The 23,199-nt window shown below is 38.2% G+C and overlaps 1 protein-coding gene across 1 annotated transcript in view; it reads right to left on the bottom strand.

Moving 5' to 3' along the window:
- The window catches only part of LOC117216802 (disintegrin and metalloproteinase domain-containing protein 10-like), a 160,394-nt gene that overhangs the window by 39,541 nt on the left and 97,654 nt on the right, over positions 1–23,199 (bottom strand). The window contains exon 5 of the mRNA XM_033463840.1: positions 1,521–1,791. Within this exon, the coding sequence (XP_033319731.1) occupies positions 1,521–1,791 (271 nt within the window). The remainder of the gene's footprint in view (positions 1–1,520; positions 1,792–23,199) is intronic.

The following is a 23,199-nucleotide window of genomic DNA, read 5'->3' as shown; positions in this document are numbered from 1 at the left end:
TTTAAGCAACCAATTATTCATTATGCGATTCATGCTGTATATTAATTTTTTGATTAAATATATGTTCGTATACTGTACACACTGTATATTAAAACTCGCTAAATTTTCTCATTTTTATTCTCTCTTTTTTTTTTTTATTCTTTTCTTTATAAGATTCAGTACGTTCCATTTTTACGAGTCTTTTATATACCAACGCAGTTGCCGCGTTTTATGCGTTTTTTTCACTGTATCCGTTTAATTCCTTGCGTGCGCGTGACGTGATTTCGAAAATTCACCAGTGAAGTCATAGACGAAACGAGCGCTTAAAGTGTTTAGAGACTGCGCCACGCTGTTCCAACGACCTCGATATATAGAAGAAACGATAGGTTGTTGCACGTAGATAGAAAGATTGCCTCGAATTCTTTCTATGCCATCTGACCGGAATATCCGATGAGATTCGCCATTACTCCCGCAAAACTCATTTCACTGATAAGCTTTGAAATGAAACGAGGTAAGAATCTAATCTGTGTTAAATATATATTTATTTTCTAATCACGCAGTTGGATAATTATAAAACTTTGATTTATTTTATATGCGTAGAGAAAAAATTATATGAGTAAAGAAAAAGGATGTTATTAATTGAGATTGGATTAATTAATAATAATTTGAAAAAAAAATATAAAAATTCATTTTAATATAATTATCGAATTATGGATCAAAACTTTCGAAATTAAGAAAATTTACAGTGAAGATTTATATGATTTAAGAGCCACTACAATAGTCAGTTAGAACGTAGGTAATATCAGGTAACTGAAACTAAAATTTCCATGTAATACAATTTATTCAATTCTTAAGATAACTTAAAATCTGTTTCCTTCTCTCCAGCAACTCTTTCTGAGTTCCATGCCAGAGAACATTATAATTAATCAATGCTAGAGCTGCTTCCCTCTCTAATTCTCTGTTAAAATGCGTTCTCTCTGTAATCGTAAGTGCACTTTGACGCGCGTGTCTCAGGAAATGATCGGTTTCCCTTGCAGAGCCTTTGTGTCGCGCAGCTTCCCTACTAATTTTGTTAACTTCGATTCATGGCACCGATGCTTTGAAACGTTAGTTATCGCGATCTCTAATGTAAAACTGGAATGCTTGATCTCTCGTACAGTTAACCGCCATTACGGTGCCATCTGAAATTCTATTAAACCGGTCAGTAGATACTAAGCCGGTCGATATTAAGTTTGTACCTGGAATATTGAACGTGTTAGATCATACGGGAAGATATTATACATCCAAATTGCACGCTAAGCTGTCTCAAATGCAAGACTAGGTTGGAAATTCAACTGTGAACGGCCAATTGAATTTCTTCTTACATTATTCAAAGGAACAAAGATGACAGCGGACAATGAATAACGAAGTATAATTTATGTTTTATTTAATTAAATTGTCTTCAGAGTCTTCATACGGGAAATTGTATTTTTCATGTTGTTGTACTATTACGTCGAAATAATTAGCTTAATGGCAAACACAAGAGTTTAAAATGTATTTACCTTAATTCATTTAACGTGTTCTCTCGCAAAAGCTCACTGGCGCATGGATACCCATTATTACGTGGGACATTCACGTCCACGGAACGATACGCGATCGTATGGTGATGCACAGCGTCTGTTGTATCTTTATCTTCGCCATCTTGCCGATGGCATACGAGGGGAGCATATCTGCTGGTTGGTTCGATATAGATTTCGTCGGATGCTGTAAAGATAGTTCCATCAAACAGTCCCTCTTCTGTTACGATTCCATGTACTGACGAGTTCTCATCGTCTGAAATAAAAAATAAAGAATTGATAGTTTATGTTGTTTAGTCAAAGTTGCGTAAATGCAACAGTATGAAGGACTTATATATGGTTTCATATATTATATGTGATATCGGAATAATAGACACGTTTCAGAAGCCAGGAACACAAATAAAAAATATGCAGAAGATTTTCTTTGACTTAACGAAAAATATTATGCAATAGTTTATCACGTTACTATTAATATTCTAGTTTCTGTTAAATTCATAAAACTCTAGGTTTCAAGTAGGAGAAGAAATGAAGCGACGAAGAAATTACCGAACATATCTTCAGAATTCTCTTTCATAACCACAATGTTGGAAAAATAAAATTCGATATGTAAATTGACTGAAAAGAGACATTGTTCCCTTTCAGTGCTTTTTATCAAAGTCTTTTTATGCAATATTTGAAATCTTCTTTAGAGTTGTCGATGTCAAAAAGAGAGACAAAGATCTAATTTTCCGATTGTGATATTCAGAGAGAACTGTAAGAATTCGATCAGCGTCGATGTCTAGCGTGAATGCACATCGGTATGCTTCCTGAGTCACTTTGACCATCTTTTTCCTGAACGTTGCTACTGTGCTCGTAAATCGTGAGATTTACGCGTGCAAGAACCGCGTACGGAAGAATCCGCGTTTATATCACGTTTGCCCGCTCGGACATGGCCCCGGCAAGTGCGAATTTATATACGTTTGATCCGTTGCATCATCATAGCATATCAGATCGATGATGCATCGACGGGTTTCGTATGTGTGATTCGATCGTTTTCTTTTTATACTCCTTTTTCGAAGGTCCCTCCTTATCTTACTGTTGAATAAAGTGATTCGATAAGAAAAATCCTTGGGTAATATACTAACCGTATGCCAATGTAGTAAAATGATTTAGAAAGTAATTATTATGAGAAACTATAATCATATCAACGACAAAGAATTACATATATTCCAATTAATTCATAAAATTCAAAGTTATATTTGGCATCTTGGTAATCTCAACATTACTCGGAATGTTGTAAAGACAGATTGTTGAGTTTAAAGGGTATACATAATAATAAAGCAAATCGTAAGCCGAGATTAATCAGCATAAAAAATTCATATTAGTGGGGGAATTCATAATAGAGATCCACTCATTGCTACTGTAAATGTATAAATACGGGGCACCACATTGGTTTCCATATATCGTAATATGGCTTGTTCAATACTTAATTGCAGTTTAATATCGAGATTAAACGTCCACGGCGATGTATTGTATTATTCATTATTTGATATTTACTTAACATTTAGGGTGGTTATTAAACGATTCTACGTACATACACGTGACAAAATGTGTGCACAATACTCGTTTAAAATGAAAACAATTTTTCACGGAATATTTCGTAACATTTTTCTACGGATTATGAAATAACGTCCATAGCATTTTTATAACGCTACACTTTAATCTCATCCTCGGTAGAATTTGATTTTGAAATCTTACGTTTAATCCTGAATATGAATAGCTATTCCTATTTTATCCTCCTTCATTCTTTTTTTAAATAATTTTATTAAATTCGCTGTTACAATATTTTCCTATATTTTGTGCCCTCGTTTAACGTAGACGCTCGCCCAGATCCATTTATGTTCTATCTCTATTATCTATTTAAATCCGTGCTGCAAAGTTCAAACGTGTCAAAAATAGATTGTCGTGGATGAGAAGAGCTAGAGGCCTGGATGTCGATCAAAATATTCTGTCCGAATTTTTCACTGGACACAATTCGTAATATTTTTTCCCTGCACGTACCTATTGGAGCAGATAATTGAATTTTTAATACATCAACACCGAACATCTTCCAAATTACGAACAATTGATTAATTCGAGCGAAATGGAATTGAATTGTATCCTCTGATGTCCATTTCATCAACGAGTTTGTCATTCTTTTGAAATGGATCAGCTCGAGCGTCGATTACCCTTCGCTGATTGACTTTGAGTTAATTAACTATTATCACGTTACAACATAAATTTCGATCCTCGTGGTGACATTGTTTGCGATATTATTCGCGCAGTTATATTGTGTAATACGTTTAATAGAGGAGGTTATTGTAATTCTTGTTTATATAACAATGTGTAATCGGAGAAGCCCGAAATTATAATACAATCTATATATTAAATATGTATATATAGATAAATACAATCTATACAGGTATTTGTCATTTTGGTACGATCGTTTCATGGAACGATAACCACGGTTTACCTCTGAGAATTTCTAGTTGAGAATGCAACGTTCAATGCCCTGTTGTTTTTGCATACAAGGGTGTGCACTGTAAGATTCCTTCGCATGTGGTTCTCTTCTATTCTGTCGAGAATCGTGTACATATAGAATGCAAGAAAAATGCAAAGCTAAAGGAAAGAACTGTTACTCGAAAGATAACGTTGCTCTTCAATATTTGGAGTTGTGTATTATTGGATAGCGTAGGAATTTTTAAAATGATATTTCTGGAACAGTGAAAACAAAACTATAATTGAATGATATACTAAAACAATGTTAAAATATAAGGGTATACGTATACTCTCTTGTACTATTTTACAATCTCTTCCATTTACTTCAAGTAAAATATATATATCTATATTGTCAGGACCTACAATGTTTGGAACATACAACCGTATATGAAAAATGGTTAGAGAGAATACTAAATATTTAGAAATGTTAGGTATAATAGGGACGAAAGTTTTCACCAGCAAAGATTAGAATCGTCGTTAAGCATTTGACATCTCTTGTACGACGTATTGCTTTTCAATAATCAGTAATCAATTGTGAGAAATGGTTGGAGTGCATATATTTATACACGATTATAATAGAGAATCTGGAAGCTTTATAGGACATTAGATAAATAATCCTTTAACAAATAAATTAATTCTAATAAAATCTGATGTATTTTCCAATTAATCATAGGAAATCGTATTCCTGAATTTCTAACCCTTCTTCAAACTCTAATCTCAAGCATTGAATCCATTTACGCATCTCTATCAATATAAGCTCAATCACTTCTGGAAAACAATAGCCCAAAATTTTTCATTAGGTTTTCCGATGGAAAATGATTTAATTAATCGAGATCGAATAAAGAATGAACAATACGGACAAGTTTAATTATAGTCGAGTTATCTTTTCCAGCTTCATCGGAATTCTTTTAGCAAATATAAGCCATCCTCGTTGATCGATTAACTTGGAATTTTAAACTTCGCTAAGTTTAAGTATGATTGATATTATTTCAAGTATCGCCTTACTTGTTCTCCCTGTTTGCTCAAAATATAACGAACGTGGAGTACAGAACTCGTAGCACTAAAAAGACAAAGCATCCTTTAAAGATTAGAACACGTAAAACGCGTTTTAAACGTCATCGAATACTGATCTGCCAAATTTCTGTCAATATATCATGCAGCTGATGTTTTATTGTTTTGGGCTGAAAATTCCATTGAGTACCTTTCTTCTAAAATGCTTTGCGTCATGGGAATATCCTTCGGAAACTGTATTTTCGAAGGAAAATATATCATCGCTATCTTCAAATTTCGCATAAATGCAGAAAAATCGCTGTCGATTCATCAGAAAGGAACGAAACGCGTTAAAACTGAGATGTGTTAACGACATGATATCTTTCGATAGTATTTTTCAAATACTAAGGCTAATAAAATTACTATTAAGCAAATGTATTTAGACGAAGTACGATTATAATTGAAAGCATCTCATAGTACTTATATGCAATTTAAACTTACTCTGTCTAAGTTCGACCCTACTTAAAAGTGTTAGAAGTTCAAAACTTTCAATTAGATTTGAACCTGCTCGCACTATACTTTACTCCATCGCTAGTTCATGTAGCAGAATATCAGCTCGTGATATTTTATTCCGCATGCCGCCCCGCATAAGCGTAAAAGTTAATTAATCTTGTGCAGAAAAAGCTGAAGCGATGGAATGATTTGATTTTACTTCATACTCTGTCGCGTCAAAAGGGTCAGAGTTATTAAATATCTAACAATTTATAAATATTCCTCGTTGATGATTTCCATTTTCAGATTTTAATCAGATTCCGAAAATAGTGACGACGGCTTTCGCGGGAAAAGACAGTTTCCCACTGTTCTGTCCGCGATATTCGTGTCCGTTGGTTACGTTACAACGTGATGTGCGTTCTCTATGAATTTCCACGGTTCGCTCCTATTCATGTTTTCGCTCGAGGCTTCCTAAGCCGCCATATATTGTAAGTTACCTCTATTGTCCACCCCGTTTCAATACTATTGCCATTTCGAAGCGACTTTGGAAACCTTTTGTTCGAACGTATCGCACATTTGTTCCAGGTCCACGAGGCTGTACGGATTCCACGTGATCAGTTTCATCATCGGATCCAATCGCAGCGAATTATAAAACCCAGCGTGGATTCTATGATATATCTGAAATTTCTGGTATTTTTTCAATATTCCTTGCTGTTGCTATACTCTGTTACGTGATTTAATAGTGTCACTTAATTCAGAGGATCTCAACCAATACTTGGTAGATAATTTGAGTTGAACATATAACGAGCATCGTTTAATAGAATCAGAGACAGCGAATTTTGAATTATAATAATGCGAGAGGAACGATTATAAGAATCATATTTATCAATGTTAAAAAGACTAATCGATCCCATATAATTAAACCGATATAGAAATTCCCTCCCGGAGGCCAGTTTCCGCTGGAAATATCCAAATGTACAAAAGCATATAGACCTGTAGGATATTTGTAAATGAAAATTTCGAACACGTTGATAGGATCAAAGAAAACTCCTAACGCAAAATCAATGCGTAACATCAATGTTACGTATTTGTATCTATCGTTACTTTCATAAGATTGACGCGAGAGGAGATCGTAAGAATCTACCCTTAATCAATTACAGGATGAACATAAACGAACCTTTTCATTGAACTGCACGAACCATTGTCATATTTCTACCGAAATTCTATTTCAACAACGTTCAAAGGATTAATGGATTCTACGTAATTGCAACGATGTAGACATTCTCTCTGGAGACCGATGTTCAAAGAAACGACTTTATAAAGAGCGTTGATCCTTCGTATTTGAAAAACGTGCAAATAGCACGGTAGTACATCGAATCAATATAAATTTTTCAAACAAGCCGGACCGCGGACGGATTTGCGAGCTGCAGGATTCCCGGAAAGTCGATCGCGTTAGTTATCGAAGTGGAAAATAATGTCATGAATAATGGAGGAACGTGCCGCGGTATGTACTCCGTCGACGGGTGCAGTCGCATTGAGGGGCAGCGACCGTGCAAAAGGTAGAAGGGAGCAAAGGGAATGGGAAAGTAACTCTGCACAAAGTGCCCGAGCTGCTAGCTAATTCGCAGACGTACTCGCTCGGTTCTTCCCCGATGTCGACTCGTTTTCTTTGACGCGACGAAATAGAAAATCTCCGTGGTCACCCTCGGCGAGCGAATCCTTTCAGGCGACGATCGCGCGGATCACGGACCTTGTTTGATTAACAAATGAGCGATACTTTCTTTCCTTCGATCGACCACGGGAGAGACGTAAAAGTCGTTAATTTTTTTCTTCGCGTTTGCTAGTGCTCAGTGGAAAATCAATTAGGTGTCGTTTTACAGTTTCTGGTCATTGAGTTAGGTTCACACGCAGAAATTTTGTTTCTCTAGCTACGATATAAAGATTGAAACTATTTAAACGATTCTGGGTACTGAAATGTTTGTTAGTGGATGATGATGAGACATAATGTGCAGCTGAGACGAAATTTCGAAGATTGTAAATTACAAAGCGCGTTATGTGATCTGTGATCTAATGTCTGTTCATGGATTGTCATTTGATAGCTGTTGAGGTGTTTCAACGCAATGGAATTTGATAATCAATCAATTAATACAGAATAATTATCAAATAAATAAACAATATTTTGGATGATATCGGCCGTTGTTGTTGCCACGGCACGACTTTACATCAAGAATTTCACTTATTCTTGACAGATTTTTATCAAAAATCCTTCTAAGATAACACAATTTTGATCCGACACCTTTTAAAAATCTTACTTTCTAGTTAATATGTAGCGATTACAAATTCTTGTTCAGTAATGTTTAAATATACGTCGTTGTGTAAGATTCCGAGTCCCTTTGGAGAGATTCGCGAGAGAAAGCGAAATTGTCGATGAAAATTCCGTCTGATCCGGCAGTTTATCAGGCGTATCGGCGGCAATTTGTCCCTTTAAGAGCCGGTTGTCGGTGGGCTTGGCCGGTTACATGTAAACGCGCGTATGCTGCCGGTGTTTTAAATGCAAAATTGAGCCGGCTCTCTCTCCCCATGATGGAATTTAATTACAACGATCTGTCGTCAGGGGAACGCGGTCGCCGTTCGAAAAGCCAATCGTATTTCGACGGGTTCGAGTGACCAACGTGTTGATAGAAAGTCGATAACGGGTGGCAGCCTGTTCTCGCCCGCGACATGCAAACGACGCGGCCTCCAATCATTTCTCTTGCCATACGGAATACACTTTGCCCCGCCAGGCGTGATTCTGCAAGTGTACAAGGAGACAGACAAACCGTCCTTCATGAGCGATTTATGAGTCGGCCAACTCATGTAAATTGCTTGAAATCGCGTGAATGTTTGGGCAATAGCTAACACCGAGATACTGATTCTGCCTTTGACATCGTGTGTGCTAACAAAAGCGACCACGGTAATGAACGATTGGTGCAACGATGTCATGGAGTTCCTAGTTTGTTCATAGAAAATAATACTTCTGGAAGCAAGTGAAAGAAGTCGAAGGTTTACGAAGCCATCGTTAGTCGTGTAAAAGCAGAGAGATCAGCTCTAACGTTTAGTTAATAGAAATTTTGGCAAAGAGAGATCAATATATGGGATAAAAGATTATGAACAATTCTGAGACAATCTACAATATATTGGGGAACAAATTGTTTAACTAGCTGTTAGTGACGCAATAAACAGTGAAATGTATCGTGTACTTAACTGACAGCTGGATTGTTTATTCTGATAGAATATCCTATTCATGAAAAGAGAAGAAGCCTGTTCAATATTAATATTTTCAGTTGTAGTTATCCTAATTCAGTAGCATGTGTATGTTACCCTATTTCTGGAATAATTCAAAATTGAAGTTTAAAATGTTGTAACACGAGTGATTCAAATAATTCTACCTTATTACATGAAACGAAAGTCTCGTCAGGATAGAAATAAAATGGAAAAAGTCGAATAATTTTTGATACTGAATTTTTTATTCTTGAGATCTGGAAACTCGCAGTCCCGAGAGGTACACTATTTTCTTGCTGCTAAAGGATTATCCCAGGAGGAAAATAAAATTCAGCTGGTTCCCTCTTCACGTCGCCGCGCGTGTGCCGGCTTTCGCTCCAACGTCCTCCCCCTTCCATTCGCTTTTCTCAGCCGATCTGATGTAAAATGCTGGATACGTAAGATGGAGAACGCAGACGTCTCTGTACGTTTCTGAAAGGCTTCCCGTAGAAGTCCTTCGTGGTAAATCACTCGCTCTCGATCGAATCCCCCTCTTCGGTTTATCCATTTTCGGGATCGCAGACGAAGGGATTCGACGGCAGCCGTGACACCGCCGCCCCGATATGTTCTCCTTGCATCGACGTCGATCCCTTTTGGAATTTATGTGCCCGACGACTGGGAAAATTTCGAGGAAATTCCACTACCGTATGTGTGTGTGCCTTTCGGTCCGGAAAGATCAGCCTTCTCTCTGTCTCCGACAGGTTTCCACGCTCAGCCATGGAGGCTTTGACCTGACCAGTTTGCATTTAATTTGGGAACGTTTATTCTTCTATTTCCTCTCTTGACCATCGTTTCCTGGTTCCTTTTTCCGTGATTCGAATCGTCGTATTTTACGAGTATAGAGCATAGACTCTGTCGGTGAATATTATTTGGTACACATTATAAAACTATTTTGGTCTGGGTGTGGTTGGATCGTTCCGAAAATACTCAATTGAGTTGGCGAATTTCAAGCCATGCTCCGTTTCAATTTATAAAGCAATTAATGAAATTATTCGGAGAAATATCAGAAGCCTCAAGTAGACCTCAAACAACGTACGAACTTTAAATACAATTTCACCGAGCAGGAACGTATATAAGCTCAATTTCGTTAGTGGTGCATTAGAGTCCTCGACCCGACGACGTCTCCCAATTATTCAAAACTTAATGCAGACCGTATCCACCCTCTCAAAGTCTATATATCCAGCTCGAAAAGTGGATCTGGCTTGCAAAGTGACAGAGCGGGCCCCAACACTGGCTACGTTTCAGCTCAGCCTTTTCACCATTTCCTTTCACCCTTTCTACTATTCTCCCTCTTCCCTATTCCTATTTCTTTTCGCTTGCACCCCCATGGTTCTCTCTGTCTTCCCCTTTTATATCTCACCTCTCTTCTTACTCGTTTCCAGCCCTTTTCGTTTCACGTCTTTATCAATCTCTCTTGCGCAGTCGGAGCGCGCCTCCTTTTCTTTCCGTACGCAAGCTCTTCTGTTTATCCGCGTGAAAGCTACTCTTCCGTGAATCGAAATTTCAGAATCCGTCGAAAGACTCTTCTCTTTTGCGCGTGCATCCTTCTATTCTACCCCGGCGTAGCCCATTCGCGGAAACGCAAATGTGCAAATTCCATTCTCTGTTCCTGACGAGACGATGCTTCAGAATTAAATTCTCTCGCACGTTCAATCTAGTTGCGATATCTCGTAAGATTTACGTTTTCGAATTCTTCTATTCTTTCCCTCGTCCATATTATCCCTGCTTTATGATTCTTAACACAGACTTAATAAATATGATCCCAAATTTGACCATCTCCACTCCTAACCTCTATACATTTTTACACCACCTAACACTTCTCGACAAAAAGCTTACAGTTCTAAGCGCAAATCCGTTTGCAGCATCGTCAGCTGTAATTCATTATCAAAACGTTGTAAGCAAATTATTAACAATAAAACAATCTTGAAATTAGTATTGCATTTACGATTACGAAACCATAATCGGTCCTCTCTTAACTCTTTGGAACTACTTATTTGAAAAGTATGTAACATCTCTCGTAAATTTGAGCGAAAGATCAATAAAGGAGAATCGAATGAATCACGAATACACGTCACGTGGTTGGTTAGATAACGAAGTGCTTACTGATCGGGCGTTCATTTTGAAAATCGGCATCATTAATTCCCAACACACGTCTCTATTTAACCCGATTCGATAAATCTCCGCCGAATGTTGCTAATTATCCGATAATAATACCGCGCCGGCGGGAGGCTAATTTGTGTCGCTTCGAACTTCACTCTAAACGCTATCTCCGTCTCTTCCTCTTTTTCATTTTCCCACCTCTCGCTTTTCCTCTTTCGCCTAATACGTGCGTCGAATATTCCAAACGATTCATTTGCCAAGCACGATCCGAAAAATTGATCGGAACCCTATTCTTTTTATCATCGTCTCATTAATGTTACGCCCGTATACGTTTCGTCGCCAGAATTATTCGTTTTCGAATCAAACAAGTTAGAATTTTTTACATTCAATTCTCTCGAGTTTTATTAGAAAGGATCAAAGAAAAGGATCTGGTGTTTGCTATCGGAAAATAATTTTAAACGCTACTTACTATTGTAGCAGTGGCCGGGGAGTTTGAGAAAACGGAGTTTTCTTTTTCGAAAAGCTTTTAGAAAGTTGGCTCCATTTGGATGTTCCCTTTATTTTCCAATGGAAGTCAGCTTCCAGAAGAATTAAATCTTTCTTTCATCGAGCTGCGCGTAACGTTTTAACGGTGTAGCAAACTTTTTCTAAGACTCCCCATTCTCTCCTCTGCAAACGTTTGGAAAACTTTCAATTCTACTTCATGGCGTTATTCTAATGAACGTTTTTAAAACATTGCGGGAAATTTCAAGTTACAAATTGGATAGTTAATAATTTCCCATTAAAATGCGCAACTCCTTTGATCAAATTTTATTATTTATACCCCTATTAGTTTGGAAAATTATACTGTATTACCTTCAAACTTTCCTTTAAATTTAAATTTAAAATTTTACTACGAACTTTTCGCCGAATCCAATATGTTGTTCATTGCAGCTAATATGATATTACTCGAAATATGAAAGGAAAACGGATTTATTACATAACTTTTATATATTAAAGTCGAACAATCTGCATAGAGCGTGTAATATAATACGTACGTTTATCTGGCAGAGATGTAGCTTTTGATGTTCACACGTCCACTGAATTTCTTCCATCAATGCCATATTTATTTTCCGTCAGCGCATCAGGATGGGTTTTGTGGTATGCATGGTCAGTCAACCCCGTTCGACTCACGTTGTATTCTATCGGGATCAGTGGTTACGAAAATTAATGCTGATGCCAGGCACGCCTGTTATTTGACGCCGGTGTAAGTGGTAAAACCTCGCAATCAACGCCAATGATTGATGCGCCCATCATCGGTATCACTTGTGCTGTGTCACGAGATAGAGGAGTCACTCTTAAACAATAGTTTTCCTGCTTTCGATACTCGCCTGTCATAATTGGTCGATAACGGGCTTGAATATTTGTCACAGATCTCCTCGTCTTCGTCATTTCCCACTGGTTCGATTAATTGGGATCATTTAAGTTTCATCGTATGTTCGTCAAATATTATTGTGCAGTAAACGATAAACTTAAACGATGAGTGATCGAGGATCGTGTAGAATAAAACAGATGTAACAGATGACGAGTCGTTTTTCTAAATATTTTATACGATTTTGTCACTGTATGTATCAGATCGACATAACAGATCTACACTATGTTTAGTAATACTTTCCTGATATTTCGTATGCAGAGTTTTTACATGCATTGGAAGTCTAGTGACGCCAGTAGATATCTTTATGCATTATGTGAACATATTATGCACCGCTCCAATAATGATATTGTAATTCTGACATGTTGCTTTCTTTTTTTTTTATATGTATATAATATCATCTGACGCATTTTTCTTATGGTTGAAGCGAGACTTATTAATATTCAATAAAGTAATGAGATATGATGAAAAGAAATTATAATTTGTAATAAAACTAAAAACAAAGAATATTGGACATATGATCCAAAGAAAAATTACATTATAATCTGAACTAAGAAAATTGTAAAGTATCTTTTCTTTCTAACTGATCTTCTTCGACCAACATTTTTTATATCTTTTTATCTTTAGCGTGACTCGAGGGGAATGCAATCCTCGTTTGAAACGCTGGAAATAAGACCACCAGAGTCTGTTGTATCTCGTGCAATGTTCGAACGAGTCGCCAGCTCATTAGAGCCTCGATGTAAAGAGAAAATATATCGCGTGATAGAAAAGCCCGCAACTCAGCAAGGGGAGGGGTGGTTTAACGGAGGTATCAATTTTCTTAGAGGCCGTGGTTGGAACGAAATCGATTTAGGGACAGGATAAACGGGAGGCGGTGTCAAATCATGAAATTCCGTAGACGGCTTAATTGCTCGAGTTTCGGATTCTATCAATCAGCTCGCTAATTGGGCCAGTCACGGCCTTGTTATGCAGCAAATTAGTGGTCAGTCTGCCGGCAAGATGGTGAATCGAAACGCGAAGATAGCTATTTCATTACCGTTACCACGATGCACCTTGTCATTAGTTCGCTGTCGTTTAACGAGTAGAAGCGAATTTTTATGGAAATTTATATTTCTCCTGGTGTGTCACCAAAATTTAATCATTCACGCTAATAAATGGAACCGTGCATCGTGCAAGTATCGACGAAACTTCATTGTATTGAACCATATTGCCATGATTTCAACCACGATATTTCCAATTCTGAAATTCACACGGTACAATTTTCATTTCTAGTCGGAAAAAAGATTCGAAAAAACTCTCGACTTCAATTTGCAATGGAATAGCGAACGTTATTTCGCTAATTTAAATCAATACGATGGTACACCATGATGGAACGAAATCAGAAAACAGCGTCGAAATGATAAGTGGCTGACGGTAGCTATAATTTTCCGCGGAGAAACCACTTAAAAGACGATCGAACTGCATGGAAAACGGATCCTAACGAGGTCCCCGAGGAAATCTCGGTGGAGAAATAACGACGTTGTCACTAGTCTGTGTTTCTGGCTGTGATCCTGACTCTGCTTCAACAGGGCATCCCCAAGAGGATCCTTCATTTCGTGCGAGCTCTTGTTTTATCGACTCGTTTGTTTTTGGTCTAGTCGTCGACTGATTTTCATTGTAACGTCGCCGAAGTCTCGGCACGCTCAACTGTGATCCCTCTAGAAACTTTACTCATCGGAATGTAGGCATTATCGCCACAGGCTGACTAGTCTAATCCAAACACGCCGTTCAACTTTCAACTAAAACGACGTGTGCTTCTGAGAATGCGGCATACGTGTGTGTGTGTGTGTGTCTGCGGAACTATGATCGAAAAGTCACGCAACACACTAGCGCTTCTAATAAATAGTTCAATAACGATTGCGTGACTTTTTGATCACAGCGTAGGTTACATTCGCCGAGATGCCAAACCACTGTGTTTGATGTCGCGAGCCCGACAAATCATTGACCAATTCCACTTTTACTTCAGAAACTCTACCGTTTCGTGAGAATTTTACAGCGTTATGATTAGACTACGGATTTTCATGGAAATTTACGTTTTCGTGAATGCAATTAAAAACAGAGGACTTAAATAGAATATCCTCAAGTTATATAATACTCAAAAATCCTTTGAGAACATCATTAGATATTCATCTGTATCGATTCTATAAAAAATAAATATTTTTCTGCGTGTTGGAGTATCAAAAAGGGCTAATTTACGGTACTGTCAAGTGTTTTCCTACTCATTTCAAAACTCATGATGACAAAAACGACTGTTCCGAACATTTCCAACAAATTTCACGAAATTGTATAAAATTCAGCAACAAAGTAGAAGATCTGCTATTTTCACTAGGTTCCTACAACAACAAATTTATTCTACAAAGTTTCATCTTAAGTAGAATGGTTGGATAACAAGTTCTCGCGATTTTTCATTTTTAAGCTCAATGTGACTGACAAGGCCGCATTGGGATACGTTCCATTCGAAAATGTCACCATTCGGTGCGCGTTCCGTGCGAGACTTTCTTGATATCAGGATCTGTACAATCGGTCAATCGATCGGGAAGCAAAGTCATAAATGGAGCGAGGCTTTTATTCTCGCGCACCGCATACTTGAAATTCCATCTCGTAGCAAGAATACTTCGCCTTGCAAGATACATTCGTGGGAAATGTACTTTATACGCGTGCCACGGGGGCGAGGGGAATCCATTTGAAAAGTAAACTTCATTTGAATGCGTTCAGTAGATAGCACGTGCGTATAGTCGAACGATCGACCAGGTATAAAACCATGTCGAGCCATCAATCGATATTTTCCCCGTTGGAACTGACTATTCTCTGTTAGTTCAATCTGACTGATCGATAATGCTTACCCCATTCGTGCCGAGGCCACGTTCTCCTCGCTACCAACGTGTTAACTATGTTAGCGAGTTTAAACTTCATCACCGGATGAACAAGGAATTTTCTATTCCTATTGTTCATTGGTAAAGAGGAGCAGAAAAATATAATAGAAAGTTTTCCGCTATGTGCAGTTCCTATTGATATACATTCTCGTTCATAAGTATTAGGTCAGCTATGAAAATGTATTATAATAATATTATAAAATTTAAATTTATTATTTCATTTGAAACGTTAAACCATAAATAACTCATATATTCAATATTCTTTCTTCCACTGACACACATAGCCATGAATTCCGAAGTTAATATAAATATTCGGGCTTATCTTGATTTTCTATCTATTTTGTGAAAAAAAATAGGGCAGGGAAACGTGATATTAAATTTGTCCTCGCTGTTATTATCTTTCCCTTGTCCGCTCTATCAGTTTCATGTAAAATTGGAGATCCAAACCCTATCCCTTTGTATTCATCATGCATGTTTTACACAAAAAGAGGGAAAAGAATAAAAAGAAAAAAGATGTATTAAAAAACTGTCCACATCATATGCGGGGCCTGGTTTTTCCTCCTTTTTTTCACATATCGTTCTAACCGATGATATTAAAGTTCAAATCCCGAAAATCTCTGGCGAACCAGAATTCAGCCCCGTGAAAGGTAAACACTTTCATATCGACGTTCATGGAATTCGTTTGATCTATCGAAGAAACCTTGAAAAACTAGATCAGCGTGTATCCCAGAGGAAAAACTGTCGACCGATTACGTCTATGGATGACTATGCTCTTCCCATAATACTTGGCTCGGGAGGCAGTAAGTCGCGAACGTGATCCGCGGAAAAGCGGCCCACCCCTTTTACGTGATACCACGAACTTTTCAGTCCTCGACGACTCGGTTTTCGTATGTATTACATCGCCCGCGATGTAAACTACTTTAATCCGGGGGTTGGAGTCGGCTTCCGGGGGATGCTACACGGATTTTTCCACGCCTGATTCTCGACCTCGTATCGCAAGCGCTACGACCCTCCCACGAGAACGGCGACGATATTACGTTAAAACAACCCCTCTCACCCTCGTAATCTGATGAGGACACTTACCGAGACTTCGGAAATTGCTTTCGTTTCGATACTTCCGCCTCCAGCGACACGCACATAATGCTCTGTCGCCCTGTTCTCCATGGTACTCCATGGTAAGAAAGAAATATTAATCATTTTGATACGTAATTTCAACAAACTATCGTAAGATTTAAGATTATGGTTTGTTAATGCATGGTTAAGTTAAAAGACTGGACACTGATAAATCGTATATACAGTGGTGAACATACATTCATACGTTCATGGAAACACTTGAACATCTATCAGAGGAAACATTTATGTTCGTATCGCATGTGTTACTTAAGATATTTAAAAATTTCATCGGAATTGTAACAAGACGTAACTGTTACGATTATGTTGGTCACATTTCTATTCTTTGCTTCGTCTTCATTACCGATTCTACAAGAAATTGGAACCTATTCTCTGTATTGCAGATGCAAATCAGTCGATTTTCTTAACTCACGATTCAATGCCTAGTTACTATAATTTATGGCGCTCTCAAATGTCTATCGCTGTATCTCCCTAAGCCTCATAAGGCAGTGAACAGTAAACGTCCGAATGTCCGGAACGCTTGAATTTCCACATTCTCTCGCGTTATTTGTAACTATTCAAGCGGCAGGAGATCTAAAAGAGCGATCTTCGACACGCCATTGTCGTTAAAAGTACACGTTTCACTTATACGCTGGCGCGGAGTGACTAGGAACGCCTGGCCGTGTTTCCTGGGAGTTCTCGGTGAATACTGAAAGAACCGGAAACTTCATTTTCCGGTGGAAGTTGGACCCCACGAAGGCCGTGTGCATCCAAAGAAAGTGACCTGACGTGGCGCGAGTGGAAACGCTGGAGATTACGAGATGGAAAACGAAGCTCGAGGGCGGCTCTCCTCTTGTAGGAAGCTTGGAAACGCGACAGAAAGATCGAAGATAAGAAGGATCCTTGTGGATAATCCTCTGGGCACTTCTGGAAGATAATGCCCCGCCTGATGGAACCCTGTCTCTTCTCTGACGGAAGAATTACCAGCGAGAATCTCGGGGGGGGGGGGTGGCGGGGGGAATAAATTGAAATACTCGAGTGGACGCTCTTCAACAGGCGAGGGTTCTTAATTTAGAAAGGCGAGAATTTTTCCGCGGTGCTTTCATCGGTGTCTCTGATCGAGATACGTAGTAAATTAGTATTAGGACGGGTAATACTTTCTCGGCTGGTTCGATATCCTGCTGCGATCAAAGCCAACGAAATCCCCTTTAGAATCCGCGAGGACTTTGTGCCAGGACCAAGTGAACTTTGATGAGAAATTCTGGCGCCAAGCTGAGCTCCGCCATTCTTCCACGTTTCCTTTCAATGTTTGAATTTTCATGAAACGTTGCTCCATTTCATTGTTCTATTATTTTACGTCTGCATTTTCTCATTCTCTTTTGAAGTAAATTCGAAATTCAACAAGGGCCTATGGCTAACTGTTATAGCTTGATTTTGTGGGTGAATGGATTACGTGAATAGATAAAGCCAGATAAAAGGGTACAGATAAAAGGAATGCACGATGCGTGCCACAGTTATTCTTTCTACACTTTATAAAATCAAATTAATGTTTTAACATTGCATATGAAGTATTTTCCTGTTTGCAACTTACGGTAGAGCTCCGTTTATTGCAACGAGATTTTAGTTGATTTATTAGTTGAACTTAGGTAACGAGAAAAATTGATAAGTTCCTATTGTATGAACTCCGATTATATAAACTATTTATCCCTCAACAAAGCGAACCTCATTCAATCGTCACTGATTTCAATAAATAATTTCGCTCAACGACGTGACAAGCTGCTACGAACTCGGTTACCGATCTAATAACTTTCACCGACTCCTTATCACGCTCTGTGCTTATTTTGATATCTCAATCTCTTCGTTTGAATCGAAAATTACTGCAATTTCGTTTCAGTCACGCTCGACTGGAAAACTCGGTCTGTAGACTCTGTTCGAGCAGCGGTCGAAAGATCAAGACAGAAATTCAATGGACCGAAAGCGTTCGCGGAACACGTTCGTTGGCTAACGTACCGATTCGCGCGTACTCCATCTCTTGAGAAAGTAAACAGTTACCGACGATTCTTAACGAGACTCGACAGGCTCTAATGAGATCTCGCCTTCCAACGGACACACAAATGCCCTCTCCTCTTCGACTGCCACGCGAAACCACGCTCACGTCTCTCGACGTTTCCTCTTTCTCGCGTTGTTCACGGAACACACTAACGCTATTCGCTGCCTCCCCTCTTTTTACGGAACATGAAGCTTCACCTTCGTTTTTCGATGTCCGCCCGGTTTTTTCGTTCCTCTTCTTCATGATTCTCCTTAATTGTTCCCCGATACTCTTCCGTCGCTTCCCGAACACTACTCGGCCTAACTTTTATTGTTTTCGGTTGGCTTGTTTAAAGTGGCCGCGAAGATGTTTCTTTGATCGAGCACTCCTTTGGTGATTAATTTGGCCTTGTTTTCGTATGAAACGAATTTTCGTGAATATTCCAACAGTTAAGAGAGGATATCGTGTGAACGCGGTTTTATTTTCTAACTTTGTGCAATTAACTTTGCGATTGTTTGACCAAGGTTAATGGAATAGTTAAACGCATCTATTGATTACCTGGATGATTTCATGACGTGCTTCGGTTATCTCTCATAAACGGTATTTGATGGGAAAATAACATTATTCGATGAACAGACATCATGAAACTGGCGTGAGAAATTGAATTCTAGTTTTTGATTGCTTCGAAACTTCTTTTTACGTTTGCGAATATCTTTGCTGTTGAATAATCAAGCTAAACTCACTTATCAACTGATAAACACACTGAAACAAATTACATAGCCTCGTTTCCTAAAATTCAAGATCTACAGAAAATCTGGTTCATCGTCGTGTACACTGATGTCGATTGAAAGTAATGTATTATAAATTTTACCAGGTTAAACGTAATTAACGTAAGGTAATTCTGCGTGTAATTTAAACTTTATAATTTATTTTATATATCCAAATTCGATTAAGAATGAACGATATCCTTTAAGTGGACGTATAACTAAGATCCAACTATTAAAAATTATGTGATTTCGTTTTTTGACGATCAGTACAGCTGTGCGTCTTCATACTAGAAGAATAACGATTGTATTCCGAACTGTCTATTTGAAACGTTCGAAATATATTGTCATATCTATAAATGTTTCTGTCTTCTCTTAAGTATAGTCATAAAAATACAGTGAATCGCTGGAATCGTAAAATTGTAGTAAACATATTTCATGATACAGAACTTGCAGAACGTTCCTTAAATATCAGACAATTCCAAGATATTCGATCTTAATAAGTTAACTATATAACCATAAAAGTCTTGGAGAAGTATCTTCGGACATCGGAGGACGTATTTTCGTTCTTTCGAAGAACATTCGAGTCAATTATTTCCTCGAGCTATCGGAATGAAAACTCGAAAGCTCTTTAAACTTTCCACCAGACAAGGAGCCACATATTTTATTACCGTCTGATCCATTTGTCCCCCTCAAAGCGCACAGTTTAAACGATCCTCATAGTTTCATCTGGTACTCCCCAAAGATCCCTCTGCCAACTGTTCTCCATCAAACTTTCCTTCCCGTGGAATTCTATCAAAGATCGCCCTGAGTCATAATCGACCTTCTACCGTTCCGTAACCGACGAGGATTCAATTTTAACTGGCTTCGGTTACAAATTATCCAGAATCCTATTCAGTATCCGATTCAGCAAGAAACGCAAAACTGATTCTATCCAGATCGCAGAAAACACAGCGTCGTATTGTAATTTTGAGTAAAACTGAATCGAATGGAAGATTCGTGTGAAATGATAAGGACGAGCAAAGTGAGGGATATTAGAGCCTATCAAAAGTCAAGCTGATTAACTCCATTTTTTATACAATTATCAGTTTGATCAAGCTAACCAGTACACCACGGATTTTTATGCATTTTTATACTTTTATGCACATAACTAAAGACATGGAAATTCGTTTCATCTGCTAAATATTACATTAAATACTCCACTTCGAATATTCTATATAATTTTGTATATTATATACGGGTATATGTTTACATTTAAAAATTTCTCTTAAATGCGTAAAGATTCGCGGCCTACTGATCAGCACAATTTCTAAGCAATTTATTTATGGTTGAGTTGGAAGTCGATTCGAAAAATGCACAAATACTTAAGAAACAATTAATTATTTACTAAATACGATAAATTTCCTGGGTAGGAACAGTTCTCCTCCCTCCATTCCTTGAATCGTGTCGAGACTCTTTCCACCTTTTCAGAATCCTCGATCTCTTTTATTTCGTTTCTCGTTTCACGAGACTCGCGGGGAGAGTTGGAAAGTTTCCGGAGTAGTTTCCTGGATCCGATAAGTAGCCGAACACTCTAAAACCACGGAAAAAGGAGTAAGGATGTCGGGGGGAATCTCGGTGGGCGTGTAAGAACCGACAACTTTTTGTTGTTCGGCGTTAGAGCAACGTCGATCCTCTTCTTTTTATCGTTATTAATGTTCATCGGGAATCGCGTCGGTCGATCGGAAAATATTTCATGCTCGAATGCCGGTAAACTGCTTGTGCTTCTATTGGATAATTAACGATCAAATCTTACGTTTTGCCCGATCACTGAATAATATAATCCAATATTTGCCGCTGCTAGGGATGCAAATCAAACGAGCTATCGTGGGTCAGGTTCCAGGATAAGTCGCCTAATTGTTAGGCGGCGATTTAATCTCGGTACTGATGGAAAATCTTACTTGGAAATTTCGAGTGATAGTTTTGAAATACGGATTTTAGATATTGGGAAACACGCAAATCGTGTTATCAGGCGCAGATGGTTCGGTAAAAATTCTTTAGTGTAATTACATGATCTAACCGTTTTAACACCCAAATTGTTTACGAATATCAAGCAATGATAAATAGTTGATGAATTAATTAATAGCAATGTTTGTTAAACTTTTATGGAATTGGTAGGTCATAAGCTTGAATTACCTGTTAAAGGACCTCGGAGATATTTATATTAATTTAGAACAATTTTCTTAACTTATCTTATCTATAATCTATTTCTGAAATTTTCTGATATATGACCATGAAGCATATCGTACAAAAGCCTTGCACAAAATGATTAAACTATTATTATTAAACTAATGTTTAATCACTAATGCCTTTTATCTTCAAGTGCGAGAGGCTAATATTACTACGAAGCCACAAAACGTCTGGTACCATTATCGAAATCCACTCTTTATTTACTCTGTGTATTAAGATTACTTCACGAAGTATACACTGCGAGTATCGGATGATAATAGATGAAATTGGTAAACTCGAACAAGAATTGATTCGAATTTAACCTGTAAATGATTAATCGTATACACGTATGTATATGATTAAAACTTGGTTATTCCGGATGCAACCTCTTTTTCAAGATATTAACGCGAACGCAGGATGATTATAAATATAATGGAGCGCTGAAAGAGTTCGCTAATAAGATTAGAGTAGCACGTTTAATACTTTTAAATTAGCGTCGCTGTTCAACATTTGAAGTTAATGAAATTCCATTGGATGTAATTTAATACCTGGGACGTTCTAGTGCTCTCGATCCGCGCCGCGTTATGAAATTCAAATTAAATAATGCAAAATAATTTCAATAACACCACATCTTGACGGGAAACTATTCGAATTTGCTGTATATTTCTCGCGAAATTCCAAAATTAATTAATATCCATTGAACGCACAAGTTTCTTACCTATGGACGGTTCCGCGCTTTCAAGTTTCGAATTCTATTCCATATCGTGGTATACGACTATCTAGCGGTACACTGTGTACAGACGCGTACGAAATGCCATTAAAATGTAAAGCGGCATTGCGTTATGAACGTCACGAATCTCCTCTCGTCTTTATGCGGACGAGCAATTTTTAATTTAATCGAGTAATTTAATCGTGTTCTACGAAAACGTCACAGGACCAGACAGGACGAGTGCTTAAATCCTCGTGAAAACGCTGACCCACGAACTGTCAGAGATTCCCATCAGCTTCATGGTCACGATTCGGATCTACCCATCAAAATTGCAAACCCTTGTCTCGTCCGGTGTACGCCTCGTTTCACCAGTCGCCATATTCCCCCTCCTTTGCTCGCGGCGTCTCTTCTCTATCCTCGATTTCCAACATTGTATCCCTTTTTCTCTTTTTGTAGCTGAAATTTCGCAGATTTCGCAGAAACACCACTGGGCGAAAACGAGGAATTTCGAAAGAATCACGAGTCACGCGAGAAATAAAATGCAACGAACACTCTCGATGATGGCACGATACAGCATTCTATATTTCCTTTTCCCTCCTTTCTCTCTGTTAACTGATGTTTTCGAATCACCGATCAGGGAAGAAGAGTGTCAATGCGATCGGATTGACGATTTACGCGCGCTTTCACATGATTAATCGGTCGATTGAGTTTACGGTACACTCGAAAAATCCAGCCGGTAACGCGATCAAACATTTCACGATTGATGCTCCTTGGTGTTCGACCTGTTTTTGATCTCGCTGTGTGATACACCGCGGAGAATCGATTCGCACTCTTGTTTTCCGTAAAAACTCCCGAACGCCAGCGGAAATTATTACCAACGTTTAGCTGTTTCCCACACGGATGCAAATATCATCGGAAAATCGGTTAAATCTTGTCGAGGCTTTGTTGCTTTTAATCCCGCCGATTTGAATGTGCTTATGGAAGTATTCGAACACTTATACTATACCAAACTTTTATCTATATATTTTATATGTTGTATAAAACGTATTGAAATTTCGAGAAAGGACCGTCGTAACTATTTGATTTGGTGAAGTTTCGAACCGATCTGAAAATGTATATAAA

The sequence above is a fragment of the Bombus bifarius genome, unplaced genomic scaffold (assembly GCF_011952205.1).
Source record: "Bombus bifarius isolate JDL3187 unplaced genomic scaffold, Bbif_JDL3187 scf7180000007973, whole genome shotgun sequence".
NCBI classification, from domain to species: domain Eukaryota; kingdom Metazoa; phylum Arthropoda; class Insecta; order Hymenoptera; family Apidae; genus Bombus; species Bombus bifarius.
This window is presented reverse-complemented; position numbering and strand designations above follow the sequence as displayed.